General features: G+C 36.2%; 1 protein-coding gene across 1 annotated transcript in view; it reads right to left on the bottom strand.

The window, feature by feature from the left end:
- Positions 1–9,616: 9,616 nt before the first annotated feature.
- LOC120636198 (homeobox protein caupolican) overlaps positions 9,617–19,745 on the bottom strand; it is a 140,196-nt gene continuing 130,067 nt past the window's right edge. Inside the window, exons 4-5 of the mRNA XM_039907554.1 lie at positions 10,680–10,978; positions 9,617–10,328 (exon numbers count right to left, since the gene is read on the bottom strand). Coding sequence (XP_039763488.1) covers positions 9,808–10,328; positions 10,680–10,978 — 820 coding nt within the window. The 3' untranslated portion in view covers positions 9,617–9,807. The remainder of the gene's footprint in view (positions 10,329–10,679; positions 10,979–19,745) is intronic.

Here is a 19,745-nt window from a genome sequence, read left to right on the forward strand (position 1 = left end):
ACATTTTTCTATTAGGTATAACAGGAAGGTTAACGTAAATAGAGGCCATTTTGACATGTACGAGTACCAGTGTAGAAGTGATAATCTTCGTAAACTATGAAAAAGCAAGTGTTAATAGGTATAATTATATTAATCTTTATAATCCACTTAATACGTATGCGCAATAACCATTGTCTGAAGATGATCTGACAATATTTGCATGGCCAATTTGGGATTACTTTCCCAATCTTTATTTGCGTTTATAGATTAGGAACAAGAGAGTCAAAATTAATTGGAAATTGTTCTATACAAAGTACCTATTCAAATTCACCAAAATCTGCACCTACTTTCTCAAAATAATTATAATTTATTTTGCTGTAGGGCTAGCATCCGCGCCATGGTTATCTCTACCCGGTTCTCGTTTTTCTTCTACAGAGATAGACGACTAGATATAGGGTAGAGTTTTCGTGGCGCGCATGCTAGCCCTACTGGTCGAAAATAAAACCTTGTATGCCACTATAGGTAATTAATACCCAGTTTCAGCTCTCTCTTCTTCTCTTTTGTTACTAAGAAAACTTCCTATGAAAAAATTGGGAGGGAAATTACGCAACAGTACTTATCATGTATATGGGTCTGTATACATTTGCTTAGCTTCACACTATTTTTCGTTTTAATTTTTGTCACATAGCTATTTGGCCATGTGGCCTGAATTAAAGCATTTATTATTATTATTATATTAAAGCAGGAATAATCTATCTAAGTAACAAATGATATTCGTGTTCAAATGCTTTACTGAATATAGGTATTGCCGTCGCTGATATTGTAAATGTGAATCCGTCTTTCTGAGGAGTAGTTTTGAGCTATTAACGCATAAGTTTTAACACACGGACACTTACAGCTTATTTAATTTAGCCATTTGTTTAAAACCGAATTTAATAAAATTTGTATAGGATCACTTTATATAGAAATTTCTAAATCGAATTAAAACTTAAACTCGTTAAAAACTCTAATGACTTGAGACTTCGTAATTTTTTAAAGCAGTATAAAATGAAGAATTATTATAATATTTACAGTTTACGTAAATAATTATTTTCTGGTCGGTAGAATCTGCTTTCCCCGCCTGTGGTAGATAAAATATGGATAGACTTGTCATTCCAAAATAGTCTATGAAGTAGGCCAACAAGAAATATATTATGAAGGCTTATGATATTTTCTGGTCTAACCTACTTAAATGACCTAGATCACAGATAACATAGACAAGTTAGGTACGAACTATATTTTAGTTACTGTATAAGTATCAATTTCTAATTAAGGTATATTAGAAATTGATACCTATTTGACTGCTTGATAAAATACGTGAATAAAAGCTTTTCCATAAATAAGGGATAAGAATTTATCGTTATAGTGGTAAGTGTATGACGTCTATTTTAACAAACCGTGCATAGATTTCATTGCGATTTCAATGCAATTAATAGATGAATTAAAGTTTTTCAAGATTTTAAAATAATGACTGTGTTAGTCCATAAATAGTTGAAAATTTAATTTATGTTCATAAAAACATTAATTAAATTTAAGAAAAAAGGAGACTTCAATAATTTAAACATTAGAAGTAAGAATAAACTTACAATGCAATATACTAGGTTACATAAAATTCATAATTTGATTTAAAGAAATTGCATACAATTCTACAATAAAATACCCATTCACATCTTGGAGATGTCACTTAAAAAGTTCTAAGTTTGTATTAAACGTAAGCTTATAGAAAAGTCCTATTATAGTAAAAATCGATAAAAAAGCTTGGGTGTGAATGATCCTCTAACCAGAGCAACCCTCTTCTAATAATTTTAAATGACAATGTGAGATGGTGAAGTTTGTTGTGGGCTTTTTCTTAGACCAGGACGCGTTTGGAACCCTCGTAACTTTAGTTTTAACGAATATGGTTATCGCCATCTCACTACAGTGTAATTCTCAGTATAATGTACGCATCAAAAGTGCCACCTATGGGCCTACTTGAATAAAGATATTCTTGACCTGACTTATGCAATTGACAAGACGTTTTTGTTAATTCAATTTATGTTAATACCAGTCCCATTTTGGGGCAGACACCTCTTTTACTATTCCATACCTCTTTGATCTGTAATTGGGCACGAGAAATTTACGCGGCAGAGTGTAATTGGCGATTGATTTACGCGCACGCGCAAGGTAAACTGAGACGGATCCGTTGTAGTTGTCATTAATGCTTAGGCAAATACCTCGTAGTGTAAGAGCTAGTGGTTAACTCGCTTAACACAGTTCCAAAAAAATATATAGGGATCTACCTTTAGTGTTTTAGTGACTTGTGAAATTTTCACAATGGAGTTGAACTTAAAGAGGTGTTTAGAGCGAAATTCTTGCTCTCTTTACCCGACTGCGGAAAGATTATATGTACTTTAACTTCATAACTCAAAATTAACTGGACTGTGAGATGGTGATAACAAAAAAACCAGGCTAAGTTTGTTGTGGGCTCTTAGACCATGGCGCGTTTTGCACCCTCCTAGCTTTAGCTTCAAGTCAACGAATGCAGTTATCACCATCACTAACAATTAATAGTGTTACATGTTAAATGTATGAACGCTTCATAAGGTCCTGTGATATATATATACGGTCTATATGAATAAAACATTTTTGAATTGGTTTAACTATCTATGTTTGTTAGCATTGATGTTACACTTTTTTGCCTTCACTCAGAGCAGGTTCGTTTTATCTTAGACAGATATAATGTTTAAAATGTCGTTAAATACATATTCTAAAACATATAATACAGGGTACCTTCGTAGTATATAATTAATTTTACTTGTTAAATTCTGACCTTAACACACTCTTAACCTAAATTTGTGTGTGAATAATTTCAAATGCAATGTTATACACAAGTTTCATAATAATTAAAATCACAAAATCATTTTCAGACTCAATTAAGACTTCAATGGCAGGAGTGGTGAAGTACTGTTGCGTTCAGCTCTTAGACTATAAAATATAAGTTCTCATCCTGTTTTGATCCTACTTCTCGAGTAGGTACTAAATTAGAGACGCTCGTTTCGTTTGCCAAGTGAGATAATTTATTTTCAGCACTTCCTCGAACTCCTCGATGATTGAGTGGTTCACACATTCACCTATTAAGCAAGAGGGCCACAGGTTCGGATAAAAGATAGGTCATCCGTTATTTCATGGAACATATGAAACTGTAGAAGTAGAAACTACAGTCCGTTCACAGTTTTACCTCTAGCGACTGTAGGTGAGCATGTTTTTTTAATTATTTATTTATTTTTATTTTCCTACAACGTGCTAAGCCCAATTAAACTTATTAAATTAATTGATTGCAACACTCTATAAAATAAAGTAAAATTGAATACTTGACCATTATATATTTTTATTCTTTAAATTGTAATGTAATTTTAATTTTATTTTTAATTATTAAAACATTTGCACACCGTGTGTTACTGTCGATTGTGAAGGGACTGCTTAACTAAAAGTTTACTTGTTATGTACCCACAATTTGGCAATTAAATAAATATTATTTTTGTTTGTCATAGGGAAAATAACTGTGAATGACGTCATCAAAAGAATAACGTTAGTTTTAAGAGATCAGAAGAACTTGTTGCTAACACATTTAAATTATAACACACAAGAATATATTTGGATTTTATACATTTAATACCGCATTCATTATTTCTTTACCGATTGACGTCTACTGTTGGACATAGCTCTTTTGTAGGGCGTTGGAAACCCCACGATTCTGGGCCGCTTGTTTCCAGCGTCGATGTCGTTGGTCACTTGCTTGGGGATCGACCAACGCTGGGATTACCGCTGCGGGTTTGCCAATCCAACACCCCAACCAATGGCGTGCATAGAGGGTAAAACTTAAGGATTATATTATAAGAGTTAAGGATAGGCATTGTAGGAGTTATAAAATGCCTACCCTTAAGTAATTATAACTCGTACTGGAGATTTTCTTCAATTTATATCATTTGCATACCCTGTGCATACCCTCTATGCACGCCACTGACCCTAACCCAACGTCTATCGGTTCTCCGAGCTATGTGCGCCGTTGAGGTACCGCATCGTTGATACCGCATTAGGTATACAAAAAACTGTTACGTTGAACGTCTTAAACTGCAGTCATAAGTTGCGTCTACAGGACGTCGAATTGTACAAATCATCCACAGAAGTAGTAAAATATTATTAAAATCAATAACAAACTGTATTAAAGATCAGCGTTATCGTTACGTCTTGCGTCAAACTAATGTATTTTTATACGATGGAAGTGTCAAATGTACCTACTAGTAATATCTTGTTCAGCTTGTAGATACTTCGTGAGCAAATCCTACATAATGAAGCATACAACAAACCATTCCGGACAGCCTATATAATAATATCTTTGTACAGCTATAATAGCGCTATAACTGTTATCACCTATTCATACTTTCATTCTCAAAGATGTGTGGAGTCCACCAATGAACTAGGCCAGCGTGGTCAACTACGGCATTAACCTTTTCCCATTGTGGGAGGACCGTGCTCTGTAGTTGGTCGGTAATGGGTTGACGTGACAATGACGATGACAGGCTATTCACTTTTTAATAAGTGGTAGAGCTTCTTGTGACAGAGCTGTCTGAGAAAGAACTACCGCCATGATTATTTCTAGCGCAAAGTATCATTGTTACACTTATCAAAATTAAGCTTAATTTGCTATACTCCGCGAAAAGCAGGAGAATCTGTGTGGGATGTTGACTTTACAATGAATAATTGTTAAGTCAACAACAACAATTATTCATTGTAAAGTCAACATCTCCTGAGCATGCTCCGGTTTCGGAGCGAAACGTGCGTAGTACATTGCCGAAGATCTGTTTGGTGTGGAGTATAAGGATTGAAGAAATTATAATTTACACCACACAGATTCTCCTGCTATTCGCGGAGTATAGCAAATTAAGCTTAATTTTCATAATATATAATGGATTTGATAGCTGTGTAGTTACGGGCATATGAGGCTCAACACCCAAGCCTCAGGTTAATGGACACATGGTAGTTGTAGGTCGTGTTCTGCTTTGGTTATAGGTTACTTTTCCACTAACCATCAGGCCATCTGCTTTGTCAGCAAACTATTAATATAAAAACGGTAGGACTTGGGCTAATTGCTGTTAGAAAAAGGGAGTAAAGCATGGCAACCACGCCATGCTGCTCTAACACGGATATATTATACTAATTAAAACAAATATTATTTCTGTATTAAATTTTATTGCATCTATTCACACACCTTTCTGGAGAACGGTTTAAGACGTTGAAGCTAACAAAAATACATACATAATTATTATATAATACAAACAAGAAAGTTTATGTACCTAAATAACGTAAATTGCGAAGTATCGTATCAAAAACCCATATTTCCTATGACATTGAGAACGTCAGTACGCACGCACCAAACACACTAATGCCCGAATGGGCATTAGCGTGTTAGCCTTCCTTGCCTTCATTTAATCTATCCGTAATCTATAGATTGATTAGGTACTTAGCAACTTTGTTATATTCAAAAAAATATCCACACCATTTTAAACAATTAGCAACTTTGCTAAGCAACATAACAGATTAGAGATAGATTAAATGTAGAAAACGGACGTTAGTGGCGCAAAAGGACATTTCCGAGTCGCTTTGAGGATTCCTCTCACGCGTGCTACGTTTTAATATCATAAGCAAACAGGGGCCATGGTTTCTATATTAAATTTAACATCGAAAGAAAACTTAATCTTGTTGATTATCCAACATTATTTTCTAACACACAACTATATTATGTATGGTTTGGTAAAATAATATATGAAACGCCGTTTTCGTACGTTTTAGATTACGTGTACTCTATCGCGTTTTTATATTGTTTTCGAACTGCTATTGTGTCCTGGCGTTAAACACCGGAATACCGCAGACAAAAGAAAAAAGATAGTGAAAACTGAAGAAAACAATATCTTTTGACTTTTATCTGTGGTTATAATATGTATGTTGTGAATAAAGGGCCTTTCCACACCACAACCTTTCTCATACTATACACACGACTTTTATACTACTATACACACCGTTTATAATGCTGATAGTAACTGTAAACAGATGCCGGATTCTCCATGTGAGTAATCATGGAATGATTTATGTGCCTAATTTAATAATTGTCACATGTTGATTATAAAAATGTGGATATGCCGAGTTATCCTATAAAGATTTACCTGCAAAGTGATGTAAGTAAGTTTTACGTTTCAAAAGCATGTTGCGTAATAAGTATTGTTATTCATTAACATTTCTTTTTTGTATTTGACGTAACCAATTGCAGTTAATGATGATAAGTTTTTATGATCATGTGGCTCCAGTCTGAATGGTGTGACATGACGTAATAACTGCGTCCTAGGTTTGTTTTCGTATCAGGCCTTGCAAATGTCGTGGTGTGTAGAGGCTCTAACAAGCATGTGTTAGTAATTATCTTATATTGAGAACCACGTCTTCCACCGTCTTTTTTATATACATTATTAGATTTCCTAATACAGAAAAATTATTGCGTTTACCTTCCTTAAATAATTATGTTATCAGTATATTATTATGTATAATTACAACAGTGACATATGTATGTACAAAACTATAGACTCAATTTTGGACTTTCAGTCTCTACATGACAAAAAATTATTTTACAATGTTGGGAACTAATAAAGGATAGTAATTATATAACTATACATTAATTTGTTACAAATATACAAGGCCATTTTTTTTCTATGTATAATTAGCTAAGCCTAGCACACAATTAAGTTGGTACAGTAAAGTTCCAAAACTAGATATAATATGATGTTATAATCGTAATGACGCGTCATATATATCCCATGACACCAAGTTTGAAACTTCTTAATACTAAACTGTCAAATTCGAACTAACATTTAGCATTTTTAATTTGAGTATTGAGTGCATTGAAAGAGTTAGGACAAAGAATATTTAACTGACATAACGTAATAATGTCCTAAGAATCCTTCTTTAAAACATATTTATGTCACTTAAACCTTTTTTAATCTAATCGCTTTAATAGACTAGACTTAGTACCATAGACTCTATGACATAGGGATTCAATGCCCAGACTGTCAAACAGCTTTGCATACTTTATCACGAACTACGAGTATAATAAAATAATACATTTAGACATTCTACATTCATCGCGTGGTATGTTATATAATGTAAAACAATGCGTTGCGACGCATAAGTGTGTGCTAGCCTTAATTGGACAACGTATAAATATTATTCGTTGATTTTATATTTAAAATTGATATGAGAAAATGAGACTTTATATTACTTTTTTTTACTTTATTTTACTTAAATTCCCTTTGACATTGAAATCGTAACTCCAATTTATGATAACAATGACGTAAACTGACTTCACAATAATAATTCGCGCGTATCTACATTTTCTATGTCAAAGACAATATTTTATAAAGTTTGTTGAAGGTCAAAATATCCTAATTAGGTAAATGTTAAATTCAAATTGCTTAAAAAATAATACCACTTTATCTATAGATCTATTTATAAAGATGACCTATTGATTATCTACAGGAAACGTCCATACCAAGTCAAGTTAGAGTCCGGGATAGGAGTTTTGAGTTTTATAATTCACTTTCTGAGCGTTATAAATTAGTATGGTATTTTAAGCTCTTTTGTAAAAGCTCCTAAGTATCTCAATAAAATCACGACTACAATTAATGTTTATTGTGGTTTTACTTTAACAGAAGTTAGGATCGAACTATACAAACAAGGTTTATTCAATTTTTAAAGTTTTAAGAGTTTCCAGAGATGCAGAAGTTAAAACTGAAATATTTGAAAAAAGTAAAACGCAGTTTTCTTTTAAGAAATTTCTCATTTCTTTTTTTAGTTTAATGACGGTAATTGTCTTGTGACTAGAAATTAATCCATCCAGATATTTCTAAAACTTGGCGAGAGTCTAACTTTTTGATTATAAACTCATTCACTACAGCTTTAGTTTGCTGGAATTAAAAGAGTTTACGAATAGCAGCGATCCAATCACCGATAGCGTAGGGGCGATTTGAAATTTTAGTTCTAGGTCTCGAGCCAATGGGCAGGTCTTTAAATTAATATGGAGTAAGTACTCTTGCCTATAACCTGGTTGAAGAGGCTCTTAGCATAGTTATCTCAGGGATCAGAAGGAATTCCTCGTACTACCTACTCAATTGATTAGGCTTACTCAAAAACTGATACTCAAGGCTCTGGTGTCATCAATGTGTCCTTATAAAATAGTACAATAAACAAAACACGTTATAATTACTGACCTCGTACCAATAAATATTACAATTCGAATCATTACACGTATACGAAACTATCAACCAATAGAGATAAAGTTGGACGTAAATAGGCACTAAATATAAATAACGCTACTCTGAGTTTTGCTTACTCGCTGTCTGCTTAGATTATTCATATCAACTCGTGGAAGCTATGAAATACGCAACGCGAGCCGTAAGCGTCAACAAAATTCAAAGTAACTATAAAAGAGAATTTTTTGACGTAAAAGAAAACAATTTACACTCTACAGTTAAAATAACTAATAATAATTAAAGATTGCTTGCAGACGAACGACACGCCCACAGACATACGCCCTAACCATCATTCCACTACGTCGCTGACGTTGTCGTTAATCTATAAGCACGCTTTAACAGTGTCGTTAATCGATTATCTATAGGGAACATAACACGTATAAATACCTACTATATAAATTAAATCACTTCGTTTAACAGTGGTTGACCCCTAGTACCAACCTTTGTAAAGTCAAAACGAGTCGCGTTGGCGAATCTCGCTTTATATCATACAATCTGGTATCTAGTAAAAACAATAATTCCTTGCGAGAGTCCTGCACCCACCGGGTATTATCATCGAATGTTACGTATTGAAGAATAATATTCAGTATTGAATTCATGTCAAGGATTAAGTCACGAAGTCGCTACGTGTTGGACCCCTATGTAAGATAGGGTCGGGCTTGGAGAGTGTTGTTATGCAGTAAGTATTATGGTTGAAACAATCTAAGTAATCACAAGTTTGGTGCTAGGGGCGTCGTTACATCTAGAGCGAGCAGCTCGGTCCAACTCGGATTTAGCACCTAGTATTGTCGATCGGTCGACGCTGCGGTCGACGTGTGAGGCGTGAACCTCGGCGAAGGCGCTCTATCACAAATCTAAGCTTCTCTACCGGTGCATAAATTATTTATTTATCACGAATATACGTATGTATATCATATATTTATAGGTCAATATTTACAGACGAAAAACCGTCGAAGCCAGCTACCAAAATATACGAACTAGGTAGGCGTCTATATCAATGAGATCAATAGAAATGATTTTCGGTGTTTCCGACGTAGATGCACTAAATAGGGATAGACTTTTCATTAATTCCATAACGACAATATCGACATCTATGCAAAATCTGTTTAAGATATTGACGTTATAAATTGCAGTTAGGAGTGTGATCCGATTACGATTTTTATGTCATAGACCCTCAAGGGTTACTTCATCCGTCTAGTGAGAGTATATCTGAAAAAGTACAGAAGCAGGAATCTATTGATTTAACTCATCTAGGGACTCGTCACTGCAATTTGTTGCGTCATATTAAACAGCTCTTGTTAAAGATGTATACGTGAAGTAACATATTACTAAATATCCTAGAGATCTCAAGGTAATAGGCGCCAACCAAGCATCGGATGGTAACAGCCGAAGCGGTTACGGCGTTCAGCCGAGATCGTGATTATTGTCGATGCGCCAGGGGCGGGCGGAGGGCAGGTCAGGCGCGAGACGGGGGCGGCGGCTCTGCAAGGGACGAGGTAGACGAGGAGGACGGGGACAGTGCGGGAGGTGCGGGTGCGGGGGCCGCAAGAGCTAGAGAGCGGGAGTACTCCAGCAGCGCGACGTCTGCCGGATGTGTTGGCGGATACAAGCCCCGATACAAGTCTGGTCGGCCGTAGGGATGTGCAAGTCGGGCAGCCGCTGCAGCCGCCGCTGCTGATTGGTAGAACGCGGAAGCAGCCACGGGCGGAGCTGGAGCCTCGCCATCCTTGCTGGCCATATCAGCTAAGGACCATATTCTGGGCTTCGCGGAAGCAGGAGTGCTACCGGGTGGAGCGCGTGAAGGCAGATGCTGATACGCAGGGTGAATGGGCCGCTCGTACGGTGGCTCTGGTGATTCTGGGCCACTATCCGCTCGCGACTCCGACCATTCTGATTCTGTTCGCTGCCCCAGTAGATCTAACCTCTGCTGCGGTCGCTCGCCGTCCTCGCTCGAACCGGTCCCGGAGTCTTTGCCATCTATTAGACAAGATATTTTGTGAATTAGGTAATGGCCGAATTATATTTAGATTAAAGTTAGACACTGTCAGTTTATAATCGACAAAATAACAAAAAAAATCATCAGTTCAAGTATTGCAAGAGTGGATTTTAATTAAATTCGCAGAATTGCATTTTAGGTGAGTTTGCTCAATTTTATGAAATCAACCATAACTCGCTCGTGCGAAATTTGTCAAACCAGTAGTGGCTTGAATGGAGGAAGTATGAGGTCATGAAATGTATTTCGCCCGTAGTTTTAACTTGAACATTTTTATTGCTTCAATTGGATCTCTTTCAATCAAACACACCCTACAAATTAGATATGCTACTTACCCAAAACATCCTTTCCGTCATTGCTTTTATGATCATCATCATCATTATTGTTATCATCATCATCGACCCTGTTCCTCGGCTCCCAAGTCATCTTGTTCTCCTTCTTAAGGCGCCGACGCGCGTTCGCAAACCAAGTGGACACCTGCGTCAGCGTCATCTTGGTGATGATGGCCAGCATTATCTTCTCCCCTTTAGTGGGGTAAGGGTTCTTCTTGTGCTCGTTGAGCCATGCTTTGAGTGTACTAGTCGTTTCTCTGGTAGCATTTTTTCTTCTTGCGCCATTCAAATCCATTCCATATCTGTTGACAAATGTGTAAAATTTAATGTTTCGAATGGTATCAGAATGTGATGGAGTTTAAAAATGTATTTTAAGTTAGTATTAGTCTAGGTTGTAAGTAGAACGTGTATATTGGTTATAACCAACAAAATTTTATAAGTGTCTCCCTAAATGATAAAGCTGATAAGAGCTCGAGCGTAGTAAGTGAAATGATCGTTGAAAACAGACGTTCGGCGTCTCTTTATTGCGAGAGAACTACTTAGAGTTCAAGATCTACAAATAAAATATGAAATAACAGCTCGTGGCTACCCAATTGCAGGGAGTTGCTGAAAATTCCAGCCCTACTTAAAATCATAGTACCTACCATAACTGAGTTTCAAAAGGTAGTTACAAAGCGTAAATGGTGGAGTCCGATTCGGAAGAGATTTCAGATAACTTGGGTCGTGACCGCCCCTTCCGCACCACCTCCCCGGCCCCCTCCCACTCCGCCAATGAAAGCGGCATGATAATTGAAATCCAGATAAGCCATCGGCTGCTGCGCTCCTAGACAATGAGACGGTCGTAACAACTACCGTGACGTTCACACTTCAGACAAAATGTTAAGAAATATAACCGACCGAGGAAAAAATTAACCGACCTTTCATGATGATTGGATTAATATAATAAAATCTAATAGTTTATGTTTTGTTTGATATTTCAGAACGAAACGTGTAATATAATTAAATATTATACTGCTTGAAATAAAATATAAGTACCAACGTTGCTAACGAGCAAGCAATATAGTATTTTTTTCCACAAGGTAAGTTAGCAAAAAAAGCTAATGTATTTATATTCATTATGTCGAGTTATCGTAGGTAGTTATATATCTAAAATTAAGGATTAAACTAGAATGTTATAGTTATATATAAGCGCTACTTATCACATTAAAAATGTTGTGTAATTATTTGTTTAAGGTTACTGTGTTTAGCAAATCAAATAGAGGTCGGAGATAAAGTGTGATATGTTTATCCCGACACTCGCAATCTTAAGCGCCTTAGGCGAGCCGGATACAATCAGAATGATTATTTTTACATACCCACATACAATTGGCAGTGGATTCTTACGGTAATATGAAATAGTACGAGTTCTGTATATTTTGTATTATGGGAATCAATACGAAGTAATAACTTTTAAGTTAAAATCACGTGTGATGAAAGAAATAATGTTTACGTCTGTATGCAGAAAATGCCACTGGCGCTTGCACTACAGCGTTAAGCTGCAGCTTATCTACCGGCTTGGTACGAGAGCAGACCACGCACCGATATACAACCTCCTATCTTTATTACGATGCGGACCCCGTACCATTATTCGATTAAGATTAACGCTCCACTCCCGTTCGATCAATAATTTCCTAATTATAGTTAAGCGAACGAGCTGGCTTAACAATGTTACTGCAGAAGTTAACCATGTGGATTGTAAACCAGGCGTCCCTATTTCGATGATACCACTAAAATCATATGTTTGCGATTTACAACAAATGTTAAGGTGCAAAATAGATAGTTTCAAGAGAGTTTGATAAAACTCTCTTGAAAAGAACTTTGATCTTCAAAATGTTGATTTTGAAAACAGATTCTTAGATCCTAGCTTTAGTTTTAAATTAACGAATGCAGTTATCACCACCACTAACATTAGTGTAACATGTTAAATTTATGAACGCTTCATAAGTGCCTGTATCATAAGTGTCATAAGGTCTACATGAATAAAACATTTTTAAATTTGAATTTTAAGAAACGCTAAACGTTTCAATGTTTCCCTTCATAGAGTCATTGGTACCATGTTTTACCGTATATAGCAGTTTTAATTAATCGACGGGACTTTCTATATCCAAAAGTAAAAAATAAGGATTATGGCGTAAAAAAAGAGCAAATCAAGAAATTTTTTCTAGATGATGTTATAGCAGAGAGCTTTTATGCGGTTAGGCGGGAAACACTAAATAATTAATATTTAGTTACAAAAAGCCCGACTGTCCCACTTTTTCTAAGCCCTATAATATTATATGTAGTATATTATAATGGTGCATAGCAAATGCATTACACTCGGCCTATTAAGTTGCGTGTTTCTTGACAGTAAACTGTACACGGAACTGTCAAGAATAATGTCATACTTTATTGTTTGGGGCGCAGAATTAGTGACGTTTTCTGCGTCATATTTCATGTCACGGACTCAACAGTATCAATAAATTGAAAATCAGATTTAAAAGCGAATGCAAATGGCAATGGTTTCCTGTCGGTATTATCGAATCGTTAATCGCCATGATGCAGTTTCGAAGGCACTAAATCAATCTGTCAAATAGATCATTTAAAAAAAAAACATAGGTAGGTAAGATAGCGATTACTATAATGATTGCCTACTAATTGTAACTAATGCCTTAAACAAAGAATTAAGACGATACAGAACCCTCATTCTGCACATTCCGCAATGCACTGCATGCAACATTATTGCATGCAGTGCATTGCGTCCAAAAACAGTGAAAACGCCCCGCGCACGTCTCGCTTCACACCAGCGAAATGTTGCTAGCTCACAAACTTTTCCCATTTTCCACATTTTATGGCAAACATTTGGAACTTTAAAGGTAAAATAATTACTGTCAATTGCTAAATGAAGTGTTATAATAATGTTTATTTAATAACTATGTGTAAAAAATCGGTTTTCGTATTTTATAGGATGGTGCATGAAATCATAAATAATTATTTTGTACAAACTTCTGAAGCTAAACTTAGACACCTTGTATTTCAGCTTCAGTGAAGAAACTAACCGCCTCGTGGAGAAACACTGCTAAAGTGGAGTGGTTTCTTATGCTTCAATATTAGTCGTGTACTAGTACTCATCATCAGATTGGTTATTATATAAGCTAGTGATCTTCATCAGGGGTTCCGCGTTGTAGAAATTTTCGTGCGGCTCTTCGGTAACCTCTTTTCGTTCACGTAGGTATAGTTTACATATTAGTGACAAAAATTCGTTCTGCATTGTGGGTGCTAGGATTGCGATCTCACACCGGTATCGCAGCATTTAAAGACACCTAACGAGGTGGACGGATGATATCACCTGAGTCACTGGGAGCCGTTGGACTCTAAAAAGACCTATGTCCAACAGTGGACATCCATTGGATAATTCGTGATATCGACCCGTTACCGGCCAACTACAGGGCACGGGTCTCCTCCCACAATGGGAAGGGGTTAAGCCGTAGTCCACCACGCTGGCCCTGTGCGGGTGGACTCCACATACCTTTGAGAACATTATGTAGAACTCTCAGGCATGCAGGTTTCCTCACGATGTTTTCCTTCACCGTCGAAGCAAGTGATATTTTTAATTACTTAAAACGCACATAACTTAGAAAAGTTACAAGTGCGTGCGGAGGGCTCCGAAAGTGAAGCTTAGCTCCTACTCACTGAGCTATCACGGTTTCAGCCAAAATTGAATAGATAGATAAACAAAAATGGTACAAAATTGTGTTAGGTTTGTCCTTTCGTATCAGAATCAAACACAAATACGATCATAACAAGATCACGAGCAAACAATTCAATTGAAATTGTTGATACTTTGGGATATATGAAAACGCTGTGAATTTAAGTAGAAGGTCGCGGGTTCGATTTCCGGCAGGGGCAATTTGGTGTTTATAATTTCTGATTTTTTTCTGGTCTGGTCTGGTGGGAGGCTTTGGCTGTGGCATCTGCATCATCACTAACCAGGAGACATTGCAGTCAAGGGTTAACTTGTACAGGAATAATAAAAAACGAGTATTGCAATCTGTAGTAGTTGCACTATGCAGTTTCCGCCTCACTAATCATTAGATAACTACTGCCCAAGTCCTTGCGAGGAAATGAGTAAAAATCGTTTTACAATCAAATTTTGTCAAATTTAGTAACGTTGTTACTAACTATGCATACGTTACTGACAGCGTCGTTACTATTAATAAAATAGTCCCAAATGATAATTGAAACGGCAACGAAATAAAGGAATATTATTCCACTTCATATTTATTTACGAGATTCTCGTCGGTAGTCCGATGGAGGGCGAGAATTAAGTCAACAACACACTTAACAAAAGAGTGCCAGGAGTTCATTTCGAAGGCTTTGCTATTGAATACCGCGCTTTATAATCTCAATTTTAAGGTGCATTTCAGCGTGCGTTCGCTGGTGGGTAGGGGCGCAGGCTGTCACTTGTGCGATTTAAGTGACAGTTTTATTAATTTCCCATAGTACTCATCCCTATTTTCCACCCTACTCAGTTACAAACAATGCTGCATCGGCGGCATATGGACGCGGCTGTTTGCGTTACACTTCACGAGCGAATAATATCAGGAATTGAAACAGACCGTTGGATTTGTATTAAGCGCTGTAATCGTAGCTATAGTTAATTAACATGCCAATTTATTAACTAGCAGTTTGCCTTCTCCAGACATTTTTCAAAGTCAAAGTCAAAGTCAAAAATATCTTTATTCAAGTAGGCCCACAGGTGGCACTTTTGATGCGTACATAAGAACCACACGGTAGTGAGATGATGGCGATAACCACATTCGTAAACTTAAAACTAAAGCTACGAGGGTTCCAAACGCGTCCTGGTCTAAGAAGAAGCCCACAACAAACTTAGCAGGGTGTTTTTTTTTTGTTATAACCATCTCACAACACACAATTTATACACACTCTACGTTTCACTGTAGAGAATGAAGGATAGATTCTATGACAAGTTGGTAAACTATATAAAAAAAAAAACCGTAGACTAATGTCCGTTTTGACTTAACCTAGGAATCGCCTTAATCGCATGCATAATAATTTAGGTTATGGGTAGAGAAATAGTAATTTAGGTTATGGGTAGAGAAAAAAAATATTTCACCAAGAGTCTTAGAAGAATAACTAACGACATTAGGCACCACCAAAAGTTACGAAACCAATTCGATAGTGCGTGATGTTTAGGGAACTCTAGTCTAGGGAAACTAGCACCTGACAGAAGGAAAAAATATAAATTCGGTAAAGATAATGCAAACACAAAATACCACACATTGTGGCAAGAATCATAGACAAGCTGGGTTATATGAGTGCCTAGTGAAAATCGATTGGTGAAAAGTAAATTTATGCATTGGGATCTTTGATTAGGCGTTACTTACTTAGGCATTTAGTTGTTTTTTCGTTATTAAAAATAGTTGTATTATTTTCTCTAATGACACGATTATTAAAAACTTTTTGATCTGTAGCAAAGTGTACCAGACATTTGGAATCCGAAGAACAAGTAGTCATAGTACAACTAATCCTTAGTTGTACTATGACCCATAGTTTCAATTTCATCATCAGCCCACCAAAGTACAAGGGTCTCCTATCAGAATGAGAAGGGTTTAAGGTGAGGTCTTCGCACGCCCTTGAAAACGTTATGGAGAACTCCCAGGAATGAAAGTTTCCGTTCAAGCAAGTGACAGTTATATGCTTAAATTAAAACGCACATAACTGAGAAGTCAGAGTTCGGATCGAACTCGGTCCCCCGCCACGGAAACCGATGCCTTACCCACTATGCTATCACTGCTCAACAGTCTGACCGTTCGTTAAATATTGAAGCAGGCGTTACTTTGCGAATTAACAATTATTCATTGTAAAGTCAACATCTTCTGAGGATGCTCCGGTTTCGGAGCGAGCGTGCGTAGAGGGTACATTGCCGAAGATATGTTCGGTGTGGAGTATAAGGATTGAAGAAATTATTAATTACACCACACAGATTCTCCTGCTTTGCGGAGTATAGCAAATTAAGCTTAATTTTCATAAGTCTGACCGCCTAATGACGTTTAAAATTTACGTATTGATGAATTAGACATAGCGCTTACATGACGTTTTGTCAATGCTATGTGCACTTGTAATTGACGTGCATATCAGTCCATGTCTTTGTGTGTGTGCTATGTTAAAAAACGTGTAATATGCATGTTGTTATTGCTATTAATAAATAAATAAATTAGAACAATAGTTATTCCGTACAAAACATTGAAAGATAATAATAATATGCAAATAAGACAACGCAACGCTCCGTTTTTATCCGTTTTAATGACTTGGTAGCGTTATGAATGAGCTAACATCCATAGAATGATGGGCGACAATGCAAAAGTGGAACGACGCGGCTTAGGCGTATTCCGAACAAAAAAACCTTCATTTATCCGCGGCGTGCCACTTTCACAGTATCCGCGCTCGCGGGGATGGTGAGGCGTCAATTTTTTATTTTTCCTCCGGTGGGGGAGGTTTCCAGCTAGGGTTGCCACCTCCTTATTTTAACCCCCGACGCAAAAACGACGGGGTTTTTTAAGTTTTACGTGTCTGTGTGTGTGTTTGTCCCCAACGAATGAACCGATTACAGGTTTTTTTTGTTTCGGAAAGAATATATTATACGCTCGTAATCAATATCCAGAATCCGAAATAGCTGACAGTATAGCGCAGGAAAATAATAGCAGTAATTAAATAGATACATTTAATCCGTTTGGGTTTTTGTTACACCGTAATAGAAATATTATCAAATTAAAATAATAATAATTAAATTTAATTTTTTTAAATAAGATTTAATATAAAAACTAATATTAAAAATAACTAATATTTTTTGTAATATACATCTGTAACTGTTAGTATACGTTTTGGCTAGCTGTAAGTTTACTAAGGCTATAAGTAAATAAATAAAATACAGGCGTTAAAGGCGTGAGCGTAAAATTGTAGACTGGACTTGTTACGCCATTGATTTAAGTTTATCATTAATTGTAAGACACAACTTCAGAAACTCCGTATGCCTTATTAAGTAATCAAGCACGTTAAGCCAAAGTATCTACCCTATAGTTTTCTACCCAAGTCTTAGGTTTAAGCTGCGGAAGTCACGTGGCACCATGGGTTTTAATTCTTATTATGACATAAGTGAAACCTTCTGACGACGATTATGACAGTTATAATAATGATGAAGAAAATGAATTTGATTTTGGAATACGAGAAGAGAAGATTGTTTTACATAAGTACCTACTAGTGACAGCCCTAGTGAGTCTACCCTCTCCCTTCCTTCAATTAAATGTCTATGTCGCTCGCCACCTCGCGCTTCCTACTTAAGTCATAAAAATGAGATAAACACAAAAATATTGCTGCCCCTATTGCCATAATGGACTTTCCAATGGAAGACTTGCAAGATTTGTCGGTCTGCCTTTGAACATCATCAACTAACTCGAGGTAGCTTGGCACAGCGGCAAGAATTGCTCTAGCTTCATAGCTTAATATAAATTTACTGTGAGATGGTGATAACAAAAGAAAAATTACCCGGCTAAAATTGATGTGGGCTCTTCTTAGACCAGGGCGCGTTTGGAACCCTCGTAGCTTTAGGTTTAAGTTGGCGAACGAAGTTATCACCATCCCCTTACAATTATGTAAACATATATGTATGAACGCTTCATAAGTGCCTGTGATAGGTCTACATGAATAAAGAAATTTAGAATTTGAATTTTGAATTATATAACAGAAGTGACTATTACGGACAGACAGATAGACATTCGTAGCTATAACACCTCCCTTTTAATAATTTCTATTCGTGGTTAACTCGGCATCCCTCCTGATAAGGTTGCGGTCGAGCTCGAACAGTATCTTAAATATGTTAGCGGGTAAACTAATTAAAAAATAGTTTAAAAAAGTTCTGTCTTCGACGTCCGTGTGTCTGTATGTGCGGATCCCGTATTTTGTGGTCACAATAACGAGCGAAATATTTCAGTTATCGAGTTGGTTTTTTTCTAGGCTTCAGTTTTTGAGGAATAGAATAGCCTAATACTTTCCACGGTATAATTAGATGTAATTTAATTATTAATTACAAATAATCTCAATTTTACTGAGAGAGTTTGAGGCGTGCACTTTTGGATTTTCCAACTATTTTAATCTTTTGTTTAATTTAATTCCAAGTTGTGTACACATACTTTGGGTTGTAGCTTAAAACAAAACTTTTTATTACTTTTATTTAGGATCTACGTTTAGTTATTACCTGTTTTGTGTACCAAATAACAATGAATAATGAACTAAGCTTAGCTAAAGCAATATTACACCATTCTTTTGGATAGTTTCAAGGACATTTTGAGTTACGCAAACTCCTATAGATCTCAACAAAACAACAAAATATGCATACCAGACACTGCTGTAGAATGTAGATTGCAGATTTCGCTTTTATAGATTCAAACAAACAAACACGACTTGAATCGTAACTTTTCCGTGGACGGATATTATGTAGCGGTTCGACGCCTCTGTTTTAAAAGAATGTTCTTGCGATGTTATCTACGGTGCTCAGATCGATCATGGGTGTAAAAAGCGTGTTATTAATTATCTATTGTTTTATATGATGAATCCACACGGGCGTAGGTTTTTGTTTGTAACTGAGTGGACTGTTTTTTGTATCCGCATTATGCTTAGTATTATTTAATATAGACCCCAATGGTTGAGTCTGAGATATGCAAATTTTAAGACCCCCATGTTATTAACGAGGAGTCCTTAAGTTCAGTTCGGTTTTATCTTGGTTTCAAATCAACATTAGGTGCGAGATGGTGACAGCAAAGAGTTTAAGTAGCAAAGAGTTTGGTGTGGTTTCTTTATTATTTTTTTTAAACCTACCAATGCCGCCAATAATTTTTATCTCTATAACAGTTATAATGAGTATATATTCAATAATTATAGGTACGTAAATTCATTTCCGTTTCCACTTAAATATGTCTTTATTGTTTCCGAGAGTAATTAAGAAGCAAGACAAAAATCTACAAAATTATAGGAAGG

This window comes from Pararge aegeria, chromosome Z (assembly GCF_905163445.1).
Source record: "Pararge aegeria chromosome Z, ilParAegt1.1, whole genome shotgun sequence".
Lineage (NCBI taxonomy): Eukaryota > Metazoa > Arthropoda > Insecta > Lepidoptera > Nymphalidae > Pararge > Pararge aegeria.